Below are 18,044 nucleotides of genomic sequence, written 5' to 3' on the forward strand. Positions count from 1 at the left end.
AAAAATATATTACATCAACACAGTCGTACCTTTGGCAGTAATCGTATTGATGTAATACATTTTATTAATGAGGAAATTATAGACACGTTTAAATCAGGTAAATTCAGCGCCGCTTTTTCAGTGTAGATAAAAATAATGATGAATGAACTTGTAAATTAGCTTCAATCTTAAAGGGGAATTCCACCAATTTTTCAAAACCTGTAATTGTGTGTGTGATGTAATCAGAGAGATTCAGAGTGGTTTGGTGTGAAATGGTTCAGATGTCTTTACAGTGGTGGTGATAGGAACCAGGGGTCGCCATGACTACAACACAGATATAGACATTTTATTTACTATCCAGAACCACCAGTGAACCTACACGAGTCTTCTGAGCTTTATATGGAATGTTGATGATGGAAAATAGTGGAAAATCTGAAATAATAAGTTTTCTTTGGGGACTGTTTTGCCTCACAGCGCCCTGCATGTATCCCTCCACCATGAATGGAGATTAAGTTCTCTAAACGATCATAAAACAGTGTCTCAGTCATCAGGCAGTGAATTCATAACCATTTCATGTAGGAACTTTCTGTGAGGAGCTTTTAGAGGTGGACGTCTGGTTCCTATCACCACCACTGTGAACAGTTCTGACTCTAAGTTTCCCTAGAACGGAGCGTTTCACACCAAACCACTCTGAATGGCATCTCAACCATTTACTTATGCAGAAATTTTGAAAAAATCGGTGGAGTTCCCCTTTAAACATATGTGTTCTCACTCAATTACACTCGCACTGCTGCTGTGAAATGATATTCTGAGGAAAAGCTCGCCTTAGACTACTGTTAAGGGATTTTGTGTCCTTTATAAATGCTTGAAATGAAATGTAAAATATTGATTAATTGATATTGCATTGCTTCAGGTGTAAGTGTGGTACCTTTTTTAGAAAATATGAATTCTTGTTCTCTGTAATATTAGTGTACTGTACTGTGGTTTGGTGTAAACATGAGCAAACACTAGTTACAGGTTGTACACTGTCTATTCTGGTTAGCTGTTACAGTAACTAGAGGATGCAGATAAATATGGAATATAAACACTCTCCTTTAAACCAAGTGACAAATGAAATCTCTCAGTAAAACTCTTTTAAGTGCTTTTAATCTTCTAGCTTTGAGTTTCTTTAATCCACACTTTAAAGGGCCCATATCCTGCTATTTTTCTTATATTTTATTTTTTCCCCTGAAGTCTGTTTTTGACCATTTTCCAATCTCTCTTTATCCCTTACTGTTAAATAGGCTGTTTTTGTGACTGTACCTATGTAGACTAATGTATGCAAATGAGCTCTGTTCTGACTGGCTGGGCTTCATTGAAAAAGCACCCCGAAACACTCCCTATAACTTCAGTAGAAAGGGGTGGGGCTAAGATGCTGTACGCTGAATAGGTGGATATACATATATGAAAATTAGTTTTAATGACATCACAAAAGCAGTACTTTCAGAACTGGCTCGTTTTGCTGCTTAGTGTTTCCTTATATGGACTGTGTGGGTTCTGAAATGTTTTACATACAACATTTTTTAAAAAGGGTAAATTCTATGATATGGCCAGCTTTAATGCTCCAGCCAGAAACTGCTAATCTGACCACAGTAGCCTCATGTGGACGGGTGCTGTGTAGTGTCGAGTAGTGTCGAATATATTGTATTTTAATCGGTATTGTAATATTGGCAATATCATAGAAAGCTGCATATGCAAATGAGCCCTTTGATAAATCAGAAAGTGTTTTCATTTCGTTCCTGTTAGCAATAATAATAACAATAATGATAATGGTTTTATTTATATTTCAGTACTTCAGTACAGTATATTTAAACAAAACAGAAAAACTAAAATCATATAAAAAAAATAAATAAATAAAACATTAATAGAGAAAAATGAGAAAAAAGAAACTAATGGACTTTTTTACTCCTGCTTGTGAAATCGCATTATCTGAACTAATTGATTGTTCAGAGGCTCATTTGCATATTGCACCTTTCAATGAAATCAATATTACAAAGACCAATATTGCAATAACAATTAAAGCAGCCCTGATGTGCTGAGCGTACGCTTTAATTTCATATCAGTTTTCTTCTTGTTTTGCCATTTGAAAAGTAAGCCTGTCCGGAGCTTTAAAGGGCCCATTGCATTAGATTCCACACCCCCCCGAAATCAGCTTATTATATTTGTCTTGTTTTATGTACCAAAAACAAGTATAATTCATTTTTACATGATCGTTCTCCTAATTCTCTCTTTTCTTTAGAATTGGACTGTTTTTTGTTACTGTACCTTTAAGACGGATATATGTAAATGAGCTCTGTTCTGATTGGCTGCCCTTAGTCTGGGCTGAAACACTGTGTTTCACTTCAGCATGAATGTCGCTGCTGTCGGAACAAAACCTCGTATCTCCAAAATGGTAACTTTACAGGAGAAGCAAAAAACATACTTTACTTTTAATGTAAGTCAATGGAACCAGAATTTTTTCCAGGTCATTTTGGGTCGTTTCTTTTGGTCCATTCATCATGAAATTTACACACAATGTAAAGAGCAACATTTTCAAATTATGACAAAAACTGAAAAATGCGAAAAAAAAAGGAGATACGAGATTTTCTTCCAACAACATCGATATGCAGAGCTGAAACTGCTGAGTCTGTGTATATGTGTTGATACTTGTGACATCACAAACGCCGTGAATTCAAAATTGGCTGTTTTTAAAGCTGAATTATCCGTATTTGGGCCGTATATACTGGAGTTAATGGCGTGATTTGAAACTGTCACAGTTCACACGCTACGTCAGACTGTCTTTTCTCTGATACGGGCCCTTTAAAGAGGCTGTGTTGTGTTTTAGTTTTGCGTTTTTCTAACAGTCTCTCAGTGACCGGGTACACAGACACTATAATCATGTAGTTTTGAGGTGAAATCTTACATATTTGATCATTTCCGAGCAGAACGTTCTGCTTTATTTATAGAGTAAAACCCTCTGACTGGAGTGGAGCTGTTGTGCTGTCTGTGAACGTCTCTGTAATCAACACTCAATAAAACCTGCACACCTGTGGGCTCTAATGTGTCTGAGTGTGACTGATTCCTAAAGAACTCGAGGATTTTAGCACGTGTGTGTTTCTTTTCAGCATTCCCACAGTGTTGCATCTCACTGAGTAAAGCAGCTCTGAAGTCGAGTCTCAGCAGCGTTTTTCTCCAGAACAGCTTCTTCAGATTCAGATTCGTTTGTTGTCGCTGCAGAACATTCATGTGAAAGGGGACGAAATGAGGTCTCAGTTCAGGTAACAGCAACAATAAGATCAAGAAGAAACCCAATTAAAATGAAGTGGTTAAATAAATGTAAGCGTAGGTGTAAAGTGAGCAGAGCGTGACGATGGGAATAAGACTGTGACCCAGTGGGTCGCAATAGCAGCAGTAGTACCCAGAAAATGGTATTTCCTGAAGAAAATGCAGTGATTGCGCAGCTTAAGCTCGCTACAATGTTGCTAGGCAGTTGCTATGATATCCCAGATAGTTGCTAAGGTGTTGCTAGACAGTTGCTATGGTTTGGTAAGGTGTTGCTAGGGGGTTGCGACGGTAACTCAGGTGGTTGGTAAAGTGTTGCTAGGGGGTTGCTATGGTGTCATTGATGGTTGCTAGCGTATCCCAGGTGGTTGCTAAAGTGTTGCTAGGTGGTTTGTATGGTATCCCAGGTGGTTACTATGGTATCCCAGGTGGTTGCTAAGGTGTTGCTATGGTATCCTAGAGGGGGTTGCTAAGGATTTGCTAGCTGGTTGCTAGGGTGTTGCTAGGTGGTTGCCAGGATATCCCCAGTGGTTGCTAAGATGTTGCTGGGTGGTTGCTGAGGTATTCCAGGTGGTTGCTACAGTGTGGTTGCTATGGTTTTCTAGATATTTGCAATGCTGTCCCAGGCGGTTGCTATGGTATACCAAGTGGCTGCTAAGATGCTGATAGGCAGTTGCTGTGGTGTAAGTGTTGATTGTTACGGTGTTGCTAGGATGTTGCCACGTTGTACATGGTGTTTACTGAGTGGTTGTTACAGGGCTACCAAATGGTTGCTAGTTGTTGTTGAAAATGAATGGGAGTCTGTGGAAAGAACGAGGGATGTAAAAACGACACATAGAGGAGTGCGGGTCGGTATGCCTGTGCGGTGGAGTTTGAGGACCGGGCCTGAGTGAGAACATGCAGTTTGGTGGCTGTTGGGCAAACAAATAATAGGGCTTGGGTGAGGGCAAGAATGAATGGGAGTCTATGGGAGGAAAGAGGGATGAAATAAAAAAGACAAACAGATGAGTGCAGGTCAGAACAACACGGGACTCCTGCCGGGGGTCTGGCTTGAGATAGTATATGCACAGCGGTGTGTTTTGGTCGAGCAGACGTGCGGTAGATGGGCGGGCCACTTTTGCACCCCATTCATTTCTATGGGAAAAAATGTCATTTAACAAGGATTGTATGAAAACAGTGCCTCACACGGTGAGGCAGGAAATGAGGACGCTCTCCACCACACACCTATGGGAGGACAGGAGGACTGAGGTGCGAAGGCCTGCGCTCTTCAGCCACCTCAAAAAGGAGGCTGTGCTGATGTTCCAGGTGAGCTTATCAGCCCCAGGTATTTAAAGCATCCTATATTCACAGCCACAACTCTCACTTTCTAGTATTCCTGAAGAATTCATTACATTTTGTGTTTATTTCCAGCTCTGTTTTCAAAGATATTATCTATTTAGTGCTGATGTTATTTTTTTCTCTACAAAAAAACCTCAAACACCTATTTTAGCCACAGCTTATTGATTAAACAATAAAATAATGAGAATTAAAGCCTTTTAAAGACTTTGTCTTGAAAAAGGTTTTTTGTCTCCCCAATAAAAGAAACATTTTAATCATCTAACATCGTCCATGGGCTTTTTTTTCATTATGCAAATGTACACATTCCATTATATTATCTCATTTGCATATGCAAATGTTTTGTTTTGTTTTTTTGAACTTCAATTACAAATAAATACAAAAGAATATCAGCGATCAACTGAAACAGACAGTAATATCCATCAACATTGAGCAATACTGACACCTAGTGGCTGACTTGTGGAACAGCTCTTATACATGTGTTGCCTCTTTCAATGATCATGATTATTAATATTATTTGCCGTTCTTTGCTGAATGTACTGTATCCTTCACCAGCATTTAATGGTCATAATGCTCTGCCATAACATGCTGTATAATTATCTGAGTAGTATTCTGAGGCAGTGAGGTTGTTTTTCCATTTTTAAATGTATTTTCATGCGAGTGTAAATATGCACAGATAAGCAGGCCGCACTCTGTTCCTTCCCTCAGTCAAATACCTCTCTCCTTAATCGGGAATATTTCGTCTCATCGGGAATAACCTGAATGGAACTCTTTAAATTGTGCAGCCCATTTGGGATTTTCCAAAATGGCCCATTTAAAAGTCCCCGTGTTCCTCCAAACTCCGGCTGAAGCACCTACACCATCTCCAGGCACTCTCAGTTTAGAATATGGGTCACTTTCTCTCAGGAGACCAGAGCAATCTGCCAAAAAATCTGTTATCTCTCCCTCTCTTACTTTTCCTTCTTCTGTTTGCTGGGAATTGTTTTTGAAATATTATAATTGTTCTATATGCTCAATTTCACTTTATCACAATAGTGATAAATCACTTTATTGCACATTAATTACTAACTTAGTCTACAGTGCTCATTTATTATCGGTCCAGGCTGCTACTAGAGACATATTCCACTAATTCGGACACAGTTATCACAGCTGATTAGCCAAATTCTTGTTGTTTTGGACAAAATGGTCACCACTGGTGAACTATATTTCAATTTTTGGACAAACTATTTAGAATTAAATGGGAGTATTCCAACTTTTTAACAAAATAATGACAATTTACTGGACATACTACACTTGTTGGACATGTTAATGATTATTGATTGGACATATTTCAATTTTTGGACAATGTATTCACTATTAAATGAGAATATTTTATGTTTTTGGACACAAATATTCACTATTAAATGAAAGGATTTCACTTTTATCACAAAATAATGACAGTATTCCACTTTTTGGACACATTAATGACCACTGATAGGGAATATTCCAGTTTTTGGACACAATATTACTATTAAATGGGCACATTCCACTTTCTGAACACAATGTTCACTATTTTTTAGAATTATTCCATTTTTTTGACACAAAAAATAACTATTTATTAGGGATATTTCACTTTTTTGGACACAATAATGAGTACTGATTGGAAATATTCCACTTTTTTGACACTATTAAATGGGTCTATTCCACTTTTTGAGCACAATATTCACTATTTGTTAGGATTAATCCACTTTTTGACACAAAAAAATGACTATTATATGGGAATATTCCCCTTTCGGACACAATATTCACTATTAAATGTGAATATTCCACTTTTCTGACACTGTAATCATCAGTATTGATTAGGTTATCTGCCACAGCCCTGCAGCGGTGTTGCAATGCTGCACGGATGCAGCTATTTTTGAGAGGTGGGCGAGGCGTGTGGTCAAACCCCGCCCCATCGCTCTTAAGCCTGCTTGTGATTGGTCGGCGTGAATCAGAGCGCCCTCTGTGATTGGTCGGAGCGGTTTCCCATGGTGACGGACACTGCCCAGCGCAGTGTGGATGCTAAGCTAACGCAGCGCTAACGGCGGACAGACTGGGGTAGTTTTAGCGCCTCTAGTCTGAGATTTAATGTATATGTGGTGTTTGAGGCGGGATATACTGCAGATAGAGAGCTACACGGCGAGGTAAAGCTCAACTGTGCCCTCTTTTATTTGTTCAATCGCTATTGTAGCCAGCTTAGCTGGCCAGCAAGTTGGCTTGGCTTCTTATTGAAATTTTCCGTTCCACCTTAAATGGCGCAGCGGTCGTAGTCAGGAGCCTCCGGTGCCAGAACGTAACTGCAGCACCATTTAAGGTGGAACGGGAAGTTCCAATAAGAAGCTGGCGAATGAGACGCTATGCTAAGCTAACGGTAGATGCCGTGTTTATTAAACTTCAGCCACACTAATTAAAATCTATTTTAACTCGAATTTAACTCTGACCAGCTTTCTTTAACCGAGATTCGCGATTATTCTCGTAGAAATACTGAAATGTCTGTGTTGAGTTAGCTCTAGCTGCTTCGAAATCGTGTTATTTATCATGTGAAATGATTAAAAATGACCTCTTTTTCGTACTGCTGCTTATTTTTGGTCATCTGTAACACTCTGGGTTGTAGTTTAACCTTTATTAAGGCTGTAAATCACGCAAAACAACGTCAAACATTACCTCCAAAACTGAACTGAAGGCCTTGAGCTGATTTTGGCTGATTTTTGTAAACGATGTAAACAGTATAAACACCATAGATGTGCTATATTTCAATTTTTGGACAAAGATATTCTATATTGATCGAGAATGATTCACTGTCTTCTACCTTTCAGGCTCATTGTAACTTTAAAAACTATGAGCACCTGTATCAAAACACTTAATAGTTCTTTAAGGGTTCTTTAGTAAGGGTAACGGTTCTGTGAGTTTATACAGAACCATTTCATGCTTAAATGGTTCTTCGCATGTTGAAATGGTTCTTCAGATTGATGGAGAGTGTTGTATGTGGTTCTGTATAGCACCAAAAAGGACTGTGCTACTGTTCCGATGTCAACAGAAGAACCCTTTTTAGTGCTATGTAGGACCATACATGAAACATTCTTCATCGGTCTGAAGAACCAATCATGCATCATCATGCAAAGGACCATTTAAGCATGATATAATTCTATGCTGAACTCTTGATTGTAAACAGAACCATTCCTTTAACTGAAGAACCGTCTTTTTTAACAGTGTAAATGTGTTATATTCCAGTTTTTGGACACAGTCATTCTCTGTTGATTGAGAATGGGTCACTGTTTTTTATTTTTCAGGCTTATTATAACTATAAAAATATGAGCATCTGCATTAAAACTACAAATGCTCATAGCGGTACTGGTGAATATCAGCTTTTTCAGGTTTGCATACTGTTGAAGATTAACCAGCTCAAACCCAGCCTGATTTTTTTTCAGCAATGCTATTTGAGCCTAATTTAATCTGAACATGCAGCTTTTCGTCTCTCTTTCTCCTCCATGAAATCAGCTCTTGGGCGAGATCATTCAGGACCACCGTTCATCTCAACACAGATAAAACTGGCTGACATGGATGAGCAGAGTGTCGAGGTAGGTTGAGTGTTTTATGTTGATTTCTGTTGTAATTTGCTTGCAGATGTGGGTCATGGTCAGCAGTGGCACACTGTCACTGCGACGCTGAGCAGTTAGACCCAAATTTAGGCCCAGTCCCATTTTACCCCTCGCCCCTACCACTCAGCCCTACCCCTCCATGTTGCGCATTCACGTCTAGGGGTAGGGTGAAGTGTTAGGGCTACATGACCCTCCAAACGGAGGTTTTTCAGAGACTCCAAACAGAGAGTTATGAGAAAAAAAAAGAAAAAAAACAGCAATATGGCTGAATAAGAGACCAAAGAAACACACAAATGTGAGAATTTTCTTTGTTAAAAAATTACAATAACCATCATATTATCTTAGTTTAATGCTGTTTCAGTGTATTATGGTCCTTTTCTACATAACAAGGAAAAAAATCACTAGTAGTGCTGATGAGTCAGTAGCTAAATTTCCCGTTCCACCTTAAATGGTGCAGCAGTTACATTCTGGCACTTCAAGCATCAGAACTGCTGCTCCATTTAAGGTGAAACGGAAAACTGGAACAAGAAGCTGGTGAATATCTGACTTCAGCTTCATATCACTGAAGAATTAGGGGTGGGTGATAATAAATAATTGCCCCCCTCTTTGAAGATCATATGATACCCTAAATGTAACTAAAGCCCAGCAGTGAGGAGCTGAACTTTACCCTCCTCTGCTGTCACTGCAGACTGGCAGGGTCGCCTACAGAGCAGCGCTAGTAGCTGTTAATGAAGTGATGCTCTTTTTATTTGAGGGTCCCATTTCAGAGGGAAGATTTCAACCCCTACCCTGTAACTCAGTTCCAAGGGGCAACACTCGAAAACAAGGGGTAGGGGTAAACAGTTAACAGTTTTTTGTGAAAAGTCTGTTGGATGGAAGCGTAGCTGGTGTAGGTGTTTGTGCTGAATGGCTCTGTGTTCTCTCTCCGGTGTAGAGTATAGCGGAGGTGTTCCGCTGCTTCATCTGCATGGAAAAGCTGCGAGACGCTCGGCTGTGTCCTCACTGCTCCAAACTCTGCTGTTTCAGCTGCATTCGGGTTCGTACATTTACACCCACACACACACATAAGGGCTGCGCAGCATATCTTCTTTTACTGATATGGCAGTTCTGCTTTGAGCATCTCGACCAATTATAGTTCCAGATGAGTTTCTGTGGGCGTTTTGATGAATAAATGTATTTGGTGCTAATCCCTCCCCCACCAAAGCCCCCTCCTTTAAGCTGACCGTGTCCTTTGAGCAATGAAAAAAATTCAAAAAGTCAAAAAGTCAAACCACTGCTGAACACGCTGTCGGTTTTCTGACATCCAGCACAGCGAATTGTAAAGAGAAGCCTGGAACTACTGAGCGCCACCGTGTGGCCAAATTCTAAAAACAAACAATCAACCCCAAAGTATTCAGCGCGATTGTGTGGCCAAATTATAAACAAAAACAATCATTCAGAAATGATTCAGCGCCACCGTGTGGCCAAATTCTAAAAACGCACAATTATCCAGAAACAATTCAGTGCCACTCTGTGGCCAAATCATAAACAAAAACAATTATCCAAAAACAATTCAGTGATGATGTTCTTCTGTGTGTGGGTTTGCAGCGCTGGCTGACGGAGCAGAGAGCTCAGTGTCCACACTGCCGGTAAGTTCTCCTCCTGTAGCCCCACTGATGCACTCCTCCTCTCTGAAGCTGGCACTGAAATGAGTCTGTTGATTGATTTTCCTTTTGTTTGTTTGTATGTGTTCATGTAGAGATGTTGTTTTAGGGGATTGATCAGTTACATTAAAGCAATCACATTTAAAAGATCTTCATAAAAAGATGTTTATAAATATATGTGAAAATGCATGTGTGAGTATTTTCGGGGTGTATCGATTCTCCAAATCTACAGTTCAGACTTTGTTTTTTGTTGTTGTTTTGGGAGTTGAATAAGAAAAAACTGGGAAATAATTTGTTTTTTATTAAATCAGCAACAATTCGGAACACTAAAGTGAAGAACGCTATATGTTACATTAATACCGTAATGAGAGCTCTACAGGCTCAGTATGTATATGTGTGTGTGTGTGTGTGTGTGTGTATATATATAATGTGTTTGTTTGTGTGTGTGTGCGCGCTCAGAGCTCCACTGCAGCTCCGGGAGCTGGTAAATTGTCGCTGGGCAGAAGAAGTGACCCAACAGCTGGACACTCTGCAGCTGTGTAACCTCTCCAAACACGAAGAGAACGACAAAGACAAGTGAGCCTGACTCTACCCTGACCATGAACTTCATACTGAGGACAGATCAGTGCTGTGATCTTCTGACTGTAAATTTATATGAATCTCAGAAAGACACAGTCAGAAAAATCTATTTAATTTCTAGTCAAAACAGCCATTAAGTACAAGTTATTGATTTTTTTAGGAGATATAAGATAAGATAATCCTTTATTAGTCCCACAACTGGGGAAATTCACAGTGCTACACATCAAAGGGACAGAAAGGCACTCAAGAAAAGAGTAACAAGAAGAGAATAAACAAACAAGATATTAACCTTATTAATTACTTAACAAGGTTACAGTTTGTCACTTAGACCAGGGGTCGGCAACATGTGGCTCCGGAGCCACATGCAGCTCTTTTACTGTCCTGTTGAGGCTCCACAGCTGAATCAGATTTGTAGGTAAAAATAAAATAATCCTCCTTTACAGTAAAATAAAGCTCTGCTGATCGTTCAACACAGTTTAACAATAAATGGTCTTAAACTCTGGAGTTAATGTAGAACTGCTAATTCACCCTTTAACCCTGAAGATCAGCGCAGACTGCTGGTCACCATAGCAACATAGACAACAATCTCATCTAGCTAGTAGCAAAAGAGAGAGATTTAAGATGAACATCAATAATTTGAAGATGAATGGACTCATTTGCCTTTATAATCACTCCACCTGGTTTCCTGATACGTTTAATCTGCAACAGGAAACTGACAAACACTAAAAAGTCACGTAGCTGAAGTCAGTTTCTCAGTCGCCAGCTTCTCGTTCAAATTGTCCCGTTCCACCTTGAATGGTGCAGCAGTTACATTCTGGTGCATCAGGCACCATTTAAGGTGGAACGGGAAAATTTGAACAAGAAGCTGGTGAATGAGAAACTGACTTCAGCCTCGTAAAAAGTTGAACGTTGAGAAACATTTTGCAAGAAGCTGTTCTAGTTTTGAGGAAAAGTTTCCTGCCAGAGATGTGAGAAAAGCTAAAACTTAAAGCAGAGCAAAGTAAGTCTGCATTTTCATTTATATGATTTTTTTTTTAGCCTGTACCAGAACATCAGCACATACTGAGACATATTTACAGCCAAGATGGTAAAATGGACATTAAATGTTGTGGCTCCCAAGGTGATTAGATTTTTGCTGAAAGGACAAAATGGCTCTTCTTAACATTTGGGTTGCGACCCCTGGTATAGACATTATATATGGTATTAGTATTTTATATACATGTATACGTATATATATATATATACATCTGTTCTTCACAAAATTAACAATATAGATATTATAAATAAAAGAGTACAAAATCTTCACACTATAAGGATATTTTACATGTATTGCACATGGAGTATTGAATATATTGCATGAATTCACAGTTTACTGTCTGTAGGTGTGTGAGATCTTTATATTTCTGCGATGATCAGATACAAGATCATCCACTTGCATATGGAAGGAGAAAGTCAAAGTAAAAATAAGTGGAAAAAACATGAGCTTCCAAAACTGGAGTTCAAAAAATTATTATAAGCTACAGAGAAAATGAGACTCCTAAAAACCACCTGGAAGACCTGGATGGATTTGTATGGACCATTTTCACCAGTTAAAAATGGTCAAGTCGTCATGATGTGGTGAAAAGCAAGCCTTTAAAGTCTTTAAAAGTGTGCTGACTATAGAGATAAAAGGATTTCTGACTCTGTAGAAAGTTTCACTGCACTGCAGACCAGTAAGTGTGTTCCCATGTGTTCCACCAGCATCTGGTTTCCTTACAGATGTGAAAACCATCATGAGAAGCTGAGTGTGTTCTGCTGGACCTGTAAGAAGTGCATCTGTCACCAGTGTGCTCTCTGGGGAGGAATGGTACGACTTAATCACTGTTTCAGGCTGTTTATATCACAATACCTACATTTAGAGTCAGTTATTCATTCAGCCTAATGAGAAACTGTAGAACAGACTCAGTTTATGTCACAATACCTACATTTAGAGTCAGTTATTCATTCAGCCTAATGAGAAACTGTAGAACAGACTCAGTTTATATCACAATACCTACATTTAGAGTCGGTTATTCATTCAGCCTAATGAGAAACTGTAGAACAGACTCAGTTTATGTCACAATACCTACATGTAGAGTCAGGTATTCAGTGTATGTGGTTGTTCTAGTTAAATTGTTCTACAGTAGTGAGTTAACTGGCACTGTATGTTGAGTTTGTGCTGTTAGTCCTCAGTGTCCATGTTTTCTTCAGCATGGTGGCCACACGTTTAAGCCACTGGCCGAAATCTACGAGCAGCACGTGACGAAGGTCAACGAGGAGGTGGCCAAACTCCGCCGCCGGCTCATGGAGCTCATCAGCCTCGTACAGGAAGTGGTGGGTGAACACACAGTGACAGTGACTTTAAAACGGTCAGCAAAAAATCAGAATTTCTCTTATCAGCGGTGATGTGTCTGTGATTTTAACACAGGAGCTTCAAAGCTAATGTAGCTAATAAATACTTCTCTTCTCTTCTCTTCTCTTCTCTTCTCTTCTTTTCTCTTCTCTTCTCTTCTCTTCTTTTCTCTTCTCTTCTACTCACTTCTTTTCTTTTCTCTTTTCTTCTCTTCTTCTACTCTTCTCTCTTCTCTTCTTTTCTCTTCTCTTCTCTTCTCTCTTCTCTTCTACTCTCTTTTTTCTTTTATCTTCTCTCTTTTGTTCTCCTCTCTTCTTTTCTCTTCTCTTCTACTCTCTTCTTCTCTTTTATCTTCTCGTCTCTTTTCTCTTCTCTTCTACTCTCTTCTTCTCTTTTATCTTCTACTCTCTTCTTCTCTTTTATCTTCTCATTTCTTTTCTCTTCTCTTCTACTCTCTTCTACTCTCTTCTTTTTTCTTTTCTTCTCTCTTTTGTTCTCCTCTCTTCTTTTCTCTTCTCTTCTACTCTCTTCTTCTCTTTTATCTTCTCGTCTCTTTTCTCTGCTCTTCTCCCCTCTTCTTTCTCTTCTCTTCCTGTTTTCTTGTCTCTTCTCCTTTTCTTCTCTTTTCTTTTTTCATCTCCTCTTTTCTTTTATATCTTCATATCTCTTTTATTCTTTTCATTATCGTTTTCTTCTATTATTTTTGTCTCTTCTTCTTCTTCTCTTTTTCACTTAAGTCTTCTTGACTTTCTTTTTCCATCCTCTGTTTTTTTGTTTTTGAAGATCAGCGTGAGTCATGTAGTTTTTCCAAAAGCAGGGACTGTAAGTGATGTCCACCAGGGGGCACTGTAGTTCTCTGAATAACACAGCCTGTAGCAGAGTGTGCTCAGAATTGTGTTTTTTGTTAATATTATCTTGTTACTTTGAGCCTGTTGATTTGTATATCTGTGTAGTGAGACTGGACAGTATTGTTTGTTAGTATTTATTGGTCTTTTCAGTAGTGATATAGCGGAAGACTGTGATATGCAAATTAGCTTCACAACCACAGTGTTCACTGTGAGCTGTGGGTGTCCTGACCAATCACAGCTCCAGACGAATCTCTGAGGGTGTTTTGATGAAGAAAGATGTTCATGTAATCCAACACAAGTCAGTTATTTTGGTCTTTAACCATCTGACATTACTGATTCATCAGTGTGTTTACAGTATATTTAATAGGCATATTGCAGATGTAATATGTAGCAATAAATCCAAGCGCTGGTGTTTTGCCTGTGTCATCCAGCCGCGCTGTGCAGTAATGTGTGGCTAAACTGAATCGTGGTGTTCGTGTTCATGTTGATCAGGAGAAGAACGTGGAGGCGGTGCGGGGAGCGAAGGACGAGCGCGTGCGGGAGATCAGGAACGCCGTAGAGATGATGATCGCTCGGCTGGATAATCAGCTCAAGAACAAACTCATCACTCTCATGGGTACCTCTGACCTCTTTCCAGTTACCCATGTGTGCTTTATACTGGTAAAGATGTGGGCCTTTCACTCACAGCACTGTGTTCACCAGGCCAGAAGACTTCTCTCACTCAGGAGACGGAGCTGCTGGAGTCTCTGCTGCAGGAGGTGGAGCACCAGGTGGGAGGAGTTCACAGAACTGGTGAAAAAACACTCAAGATACTCGTCTGATTAACCAAACGTTTGTTTTGAGTATTTTGAGAAAGGTTTGAGATTCACTGGAAGAGAAATTAACTATTCATTTTGTCTGTGAAATCTAGAGTGGTAAACACTGAGGCTGTCAAACGATTTAAATAATTAATTGCGAATAACAACATTATTTTGTGTAGTAAATCACAATTAATCACGTTATTTGCTCAAATTTGGAATTTTTTCCAGCGCATTTTGTTAAGCCTCGATGAGTCGACAAAATAGGCTTTATCAGAATGTATTTATTACTTTTAGGAACGTTATTTTCATAGTGTGAACGCAGAGTTCACATGAAAAGAAGGTCAACAGGCACAGTAAAAAAAAAAAAAATTAAATAAACTGTTAAAAATATAAAAACGTAAGCAGGGGCGTTATAAGAAACGCTTTGGTAACAGTAAATATATGTTTTCTCAAATGATGGTAAAAATCCATCAAAAAATGGTAGAAATACTGACTTTTACTTTATTTCAACAGTTTCACTGGTTTAGCTAGTTATCCTGACATAGTGTTTTACCTTAATAACCGTTAATAAATGCAAATATCTGTTCATTAAAGAAGGCATTTGTTTTTGTGAATTTACATTCTATTTCTGTAAATGTAGAACAGCGGTGTTAAAATACAGTATATACAGTAGAGCTGGACCTGAATATTCGACTATTCAGATATTCGTTTGTTGGGTAGGTATTCGGTTTTTAATTTTGGGGTTTGGATATTTTGTGTTTTGGAAAATGTAGGCTATCAATAAATTCAAACTGCAAAACCCTGTACCCTTTAGGGTTCTGGGAGAAATTTAGACGACTCGAGGTTCCAGTCCATAACACAGCTTTATTTTTCATTTGCTGAAAACAGCTCCAAACTAGGCGGGAAGAAACGGCCTCTCCAGCACTAACAGCTGAAAACACAGCCCTCTGCTCTGCTCCAGAAAACCCACCACTCCCCCCACAATCAGGCACTTCAACATAAAAGTACGAATTAACCTAAAACAGTACCCTCACTAGGGCCGCAGTGTTGCCCTTCGTACTTCGAGTTAGACCACCTTAGTGAAGCGCTGGTTAACTCGTGCATGCACTGTGCTGTTACCCCTTCAGCCCACGTGTCAGGCTCCAGTCCTCGCAGGCCAAAGCACCGCAGACTTCAGCTCACTGCCTCGTTAAACACACCTGACTTAGCTCATCAGCTGATTAGCATGGCCTCCGTGAAATGAATTCAGAGCATTAGATGAGGATAAACATTCATATCCACAACCTTTTTGGGCGGGACGTGCCGCTAAGAGAGGCTAGCGGGCCTGGTACACGGAGCTTAGCTGTGCTGTGAGCACCACTGCACTCTGCGAGGAAAGCAGTTAGTCTGGAGATTTGGATGTGCTTTCAACACGAAAATCAGACACAGGTTTTCTGACCGACTTTTTCCTCAGACCCCCAAAACTCCCCAAACCCCACCACACACCCACCCCCCATTCACTGGTGATTACTGCCGAAGCTCTGGAGCCTAAAAACATTGTATTAGATTAAGATTAAGATTAAGTGACCCACAATGGGGAAATTTCACCTCCACATTTAACCCGTCCGTGCAGTGAAACACCACATACACACTAGTGAACACACACACTAGGGGGCAGCGAGCACGGAGCCCGAAGCGGTGGGCAGCCCTATCCACAGCGCCGGGGAGCACCTGGGGGTTAGGTGTCTTGCTCAAGGGAACATTAGGGATTAGGGGTATTAGGGACCGCACTAATATACAGCATGAATATTGGTTTATTGACATGCATTTTTTCAAAAAGTGGATATTGATCATTACATTTTATAGTACTTTAATAGTGAAAATGTTTTTTTTCCCAACAGTGTTTAATTTTCAATTATCCTTTTCATTGATACATTGATTAATTGCTGCTTATCCATAGTTCTCCTGTGGGCTACTTAAGACTCGATGTCCTTGGTTTTATCAAGAGAACCACAAATAGTTCTTACTATTTCAGTGCTGTGTTTGAGTGACAGGACTGCAGTGGTGCAGTCATAGCAGCAGCTGAGCTTCAGCCTGAACTGCAGATGGTTCAAAGGATCAAACTATCAAGTATTCTGTTAATTGTTTACCATGTTAACCTGTTTTAACAGCAGACCACGTTACAGTACATGCTGCAGTGCTCTTTTCTATTTGTATGAGTTTTTAAAGTGTTTTTTCATGTATGTTTGTCTCTCAGCTGCGCTCGTGCAGTAAGAGTGAGCTGATCTCTAAAAGCCCGGAGATCCTGCTGATGTTCCAGCAGGTTCACAGGAAGCCCATGCAGTCCTTCGTCACCACACCTGTCCCACCTGACTTCACCAGGTGATCCAGACACTTTACACATCACAGCGTATCATCGCTGTCAGAACAGTTTTTTACATTTTTTTTCAGCTGCTTTTTAGTGTGTTTAAAAATTGATGAAGGGACCAGTAGAAAGGTTCCAAAATTATTTGGAAACAAATCTTGTTTCATTCAAAATTAAGCACATTTTTTTGATAGACAGAAATAAGGGGTTCAGTAATTCTTTAAAGGTACTATGCAATGATGGACCAATCAGTGTAACTAAGTAATTAAGTAAACTAACTAATTAAAGTAAAATGAAAAATAATTTTTCCACTGTGCTCTTTCATTAATTCTAACTAAGACAGGTGATTATTATTATCGTTGCTGTTATTATTACAGAAGGTTATTATTATAATTTATATATTACCACTTAAGTCTGGTTAGTCAGAGCATAAAGCAGGACTGAGCTGGATAATTTAAGCACAAAGAGAGGCTTATTTGGTAGGAATAACCCTTAGCTCATCTGTTATTGGTTAGAAGGTCTGGCTTAAGTTTGTGCAATACAGCCACAAGACATTTACTTACTAATTGCTCTCTCTGCCTTTCCACAGTGAGCTTGTTCCTGCGTATGACTCGAGCACTTTTGTCCTGGCAAACTTCAGGTAGAAATTCTCTCATTTCTTTAACCTCCTAGTTAATTAATCTATTAAGTGCTCTTTCACTGTGAGGTAGTAAAAATCCCATTCAACCTAATGAGAAACTGTAGAACAGACTCAGTTTATATCACAATACCTACATTTAGAGTCGGTTATTCATTCAGCCTAATGAGAAACTGTAGAACAAACTCAGTTTATATCACAATACCTACATTTAGAGTCGGTTATTCATTCAGCCTAATGAGAAACTGTAGAACAGACTCAGTTTATATCACAATACCTACATTTAGAGTCAGTTATTCATTCAGCCTAATGAGAAACTGTAGAACAGACTCAGTTTATATCACAGTTTATACCTACATTTAGAGCTGGTTAATCATGTACTGTGATTTGAGATGTGTGTGTTTGTGTGTGTACAGTACGCTGAGGCAGAGAGCAGACCCTGTCTATAGCCCTCCACTCCAGGTGTCCGGGCTATGCTGGAGGCTGAAGGTTTACCCTGTAAGACCTTTATATTTCTCTGTGGCTTTATGTGAGTAAAGTATAGAAACGACAGTTACTGTGGGTTTAATTTGAAGAAAGCTTTCCAGC

At 39.4% G+C, this 18,044-nt stretch overlaps 1 protein-coding gene across 1 annotated transcript in view; it reads left to right on the plus strand.

Moving 5' to 3' along the window:
- The first annotated feature begins 6,637 nt into the window (after positions 1 to 6,637).
- Positions 6,638 to 18,044, plus strand: part of trim37 (tripartite motif containing 37) — a 36,131-nt gene continuing 24,724 nt past the window's right edge. The window contains 12 exon segments of the mRNA XM_036595480.1: positions 6,638 to 6,779; positions 8,134 to 8,213; positions 9,169 to 9,270; positions 9,822 to 9,862; positions 10,337 to 10,453; positions 12,215 to 12,302; positions 12,686 to 12,808; positions 14,168 to 14,291; positions 14,378 to 14,445; positions 16,712 to 16,836; positions 17,409 to 17,459; positions 17,873 to 17,954. Coding sequence (XP_036451373.1) covers positions 8,193 to 8,213; positions 9,169 to 9,270; positions 9,822 to 9,862; positions 10,337 to 10,453; positions 12,215 to 12,302; positions 12,686 to 12,808; positions 14,168 to 14,291; positions 14,378 to 14,445; positions 16,712 to 16,836; positions 17,409 to 17,459; positions 17,873 to 17,954 — 942 coding nt within the window. The 5' untranslated portion in view covers positions 6,638 to 6,779; positions 8,134 to 8,192.

This window comes from Colossoma macropomum, unplaced genomic scaffold, assembly GCF_904425465.1.
Source record: "Colossoma macropomum unplaced genomic scaffold, Colossoma_macropomum, whole genome shotgun sequence".
NCBI classification, from domain to species: Eukaryota; Metazoa; Chordata; class Actinopteri; order Characiformes; family Serrasalmidae; genus Colossoma; species Colossoma macropomum.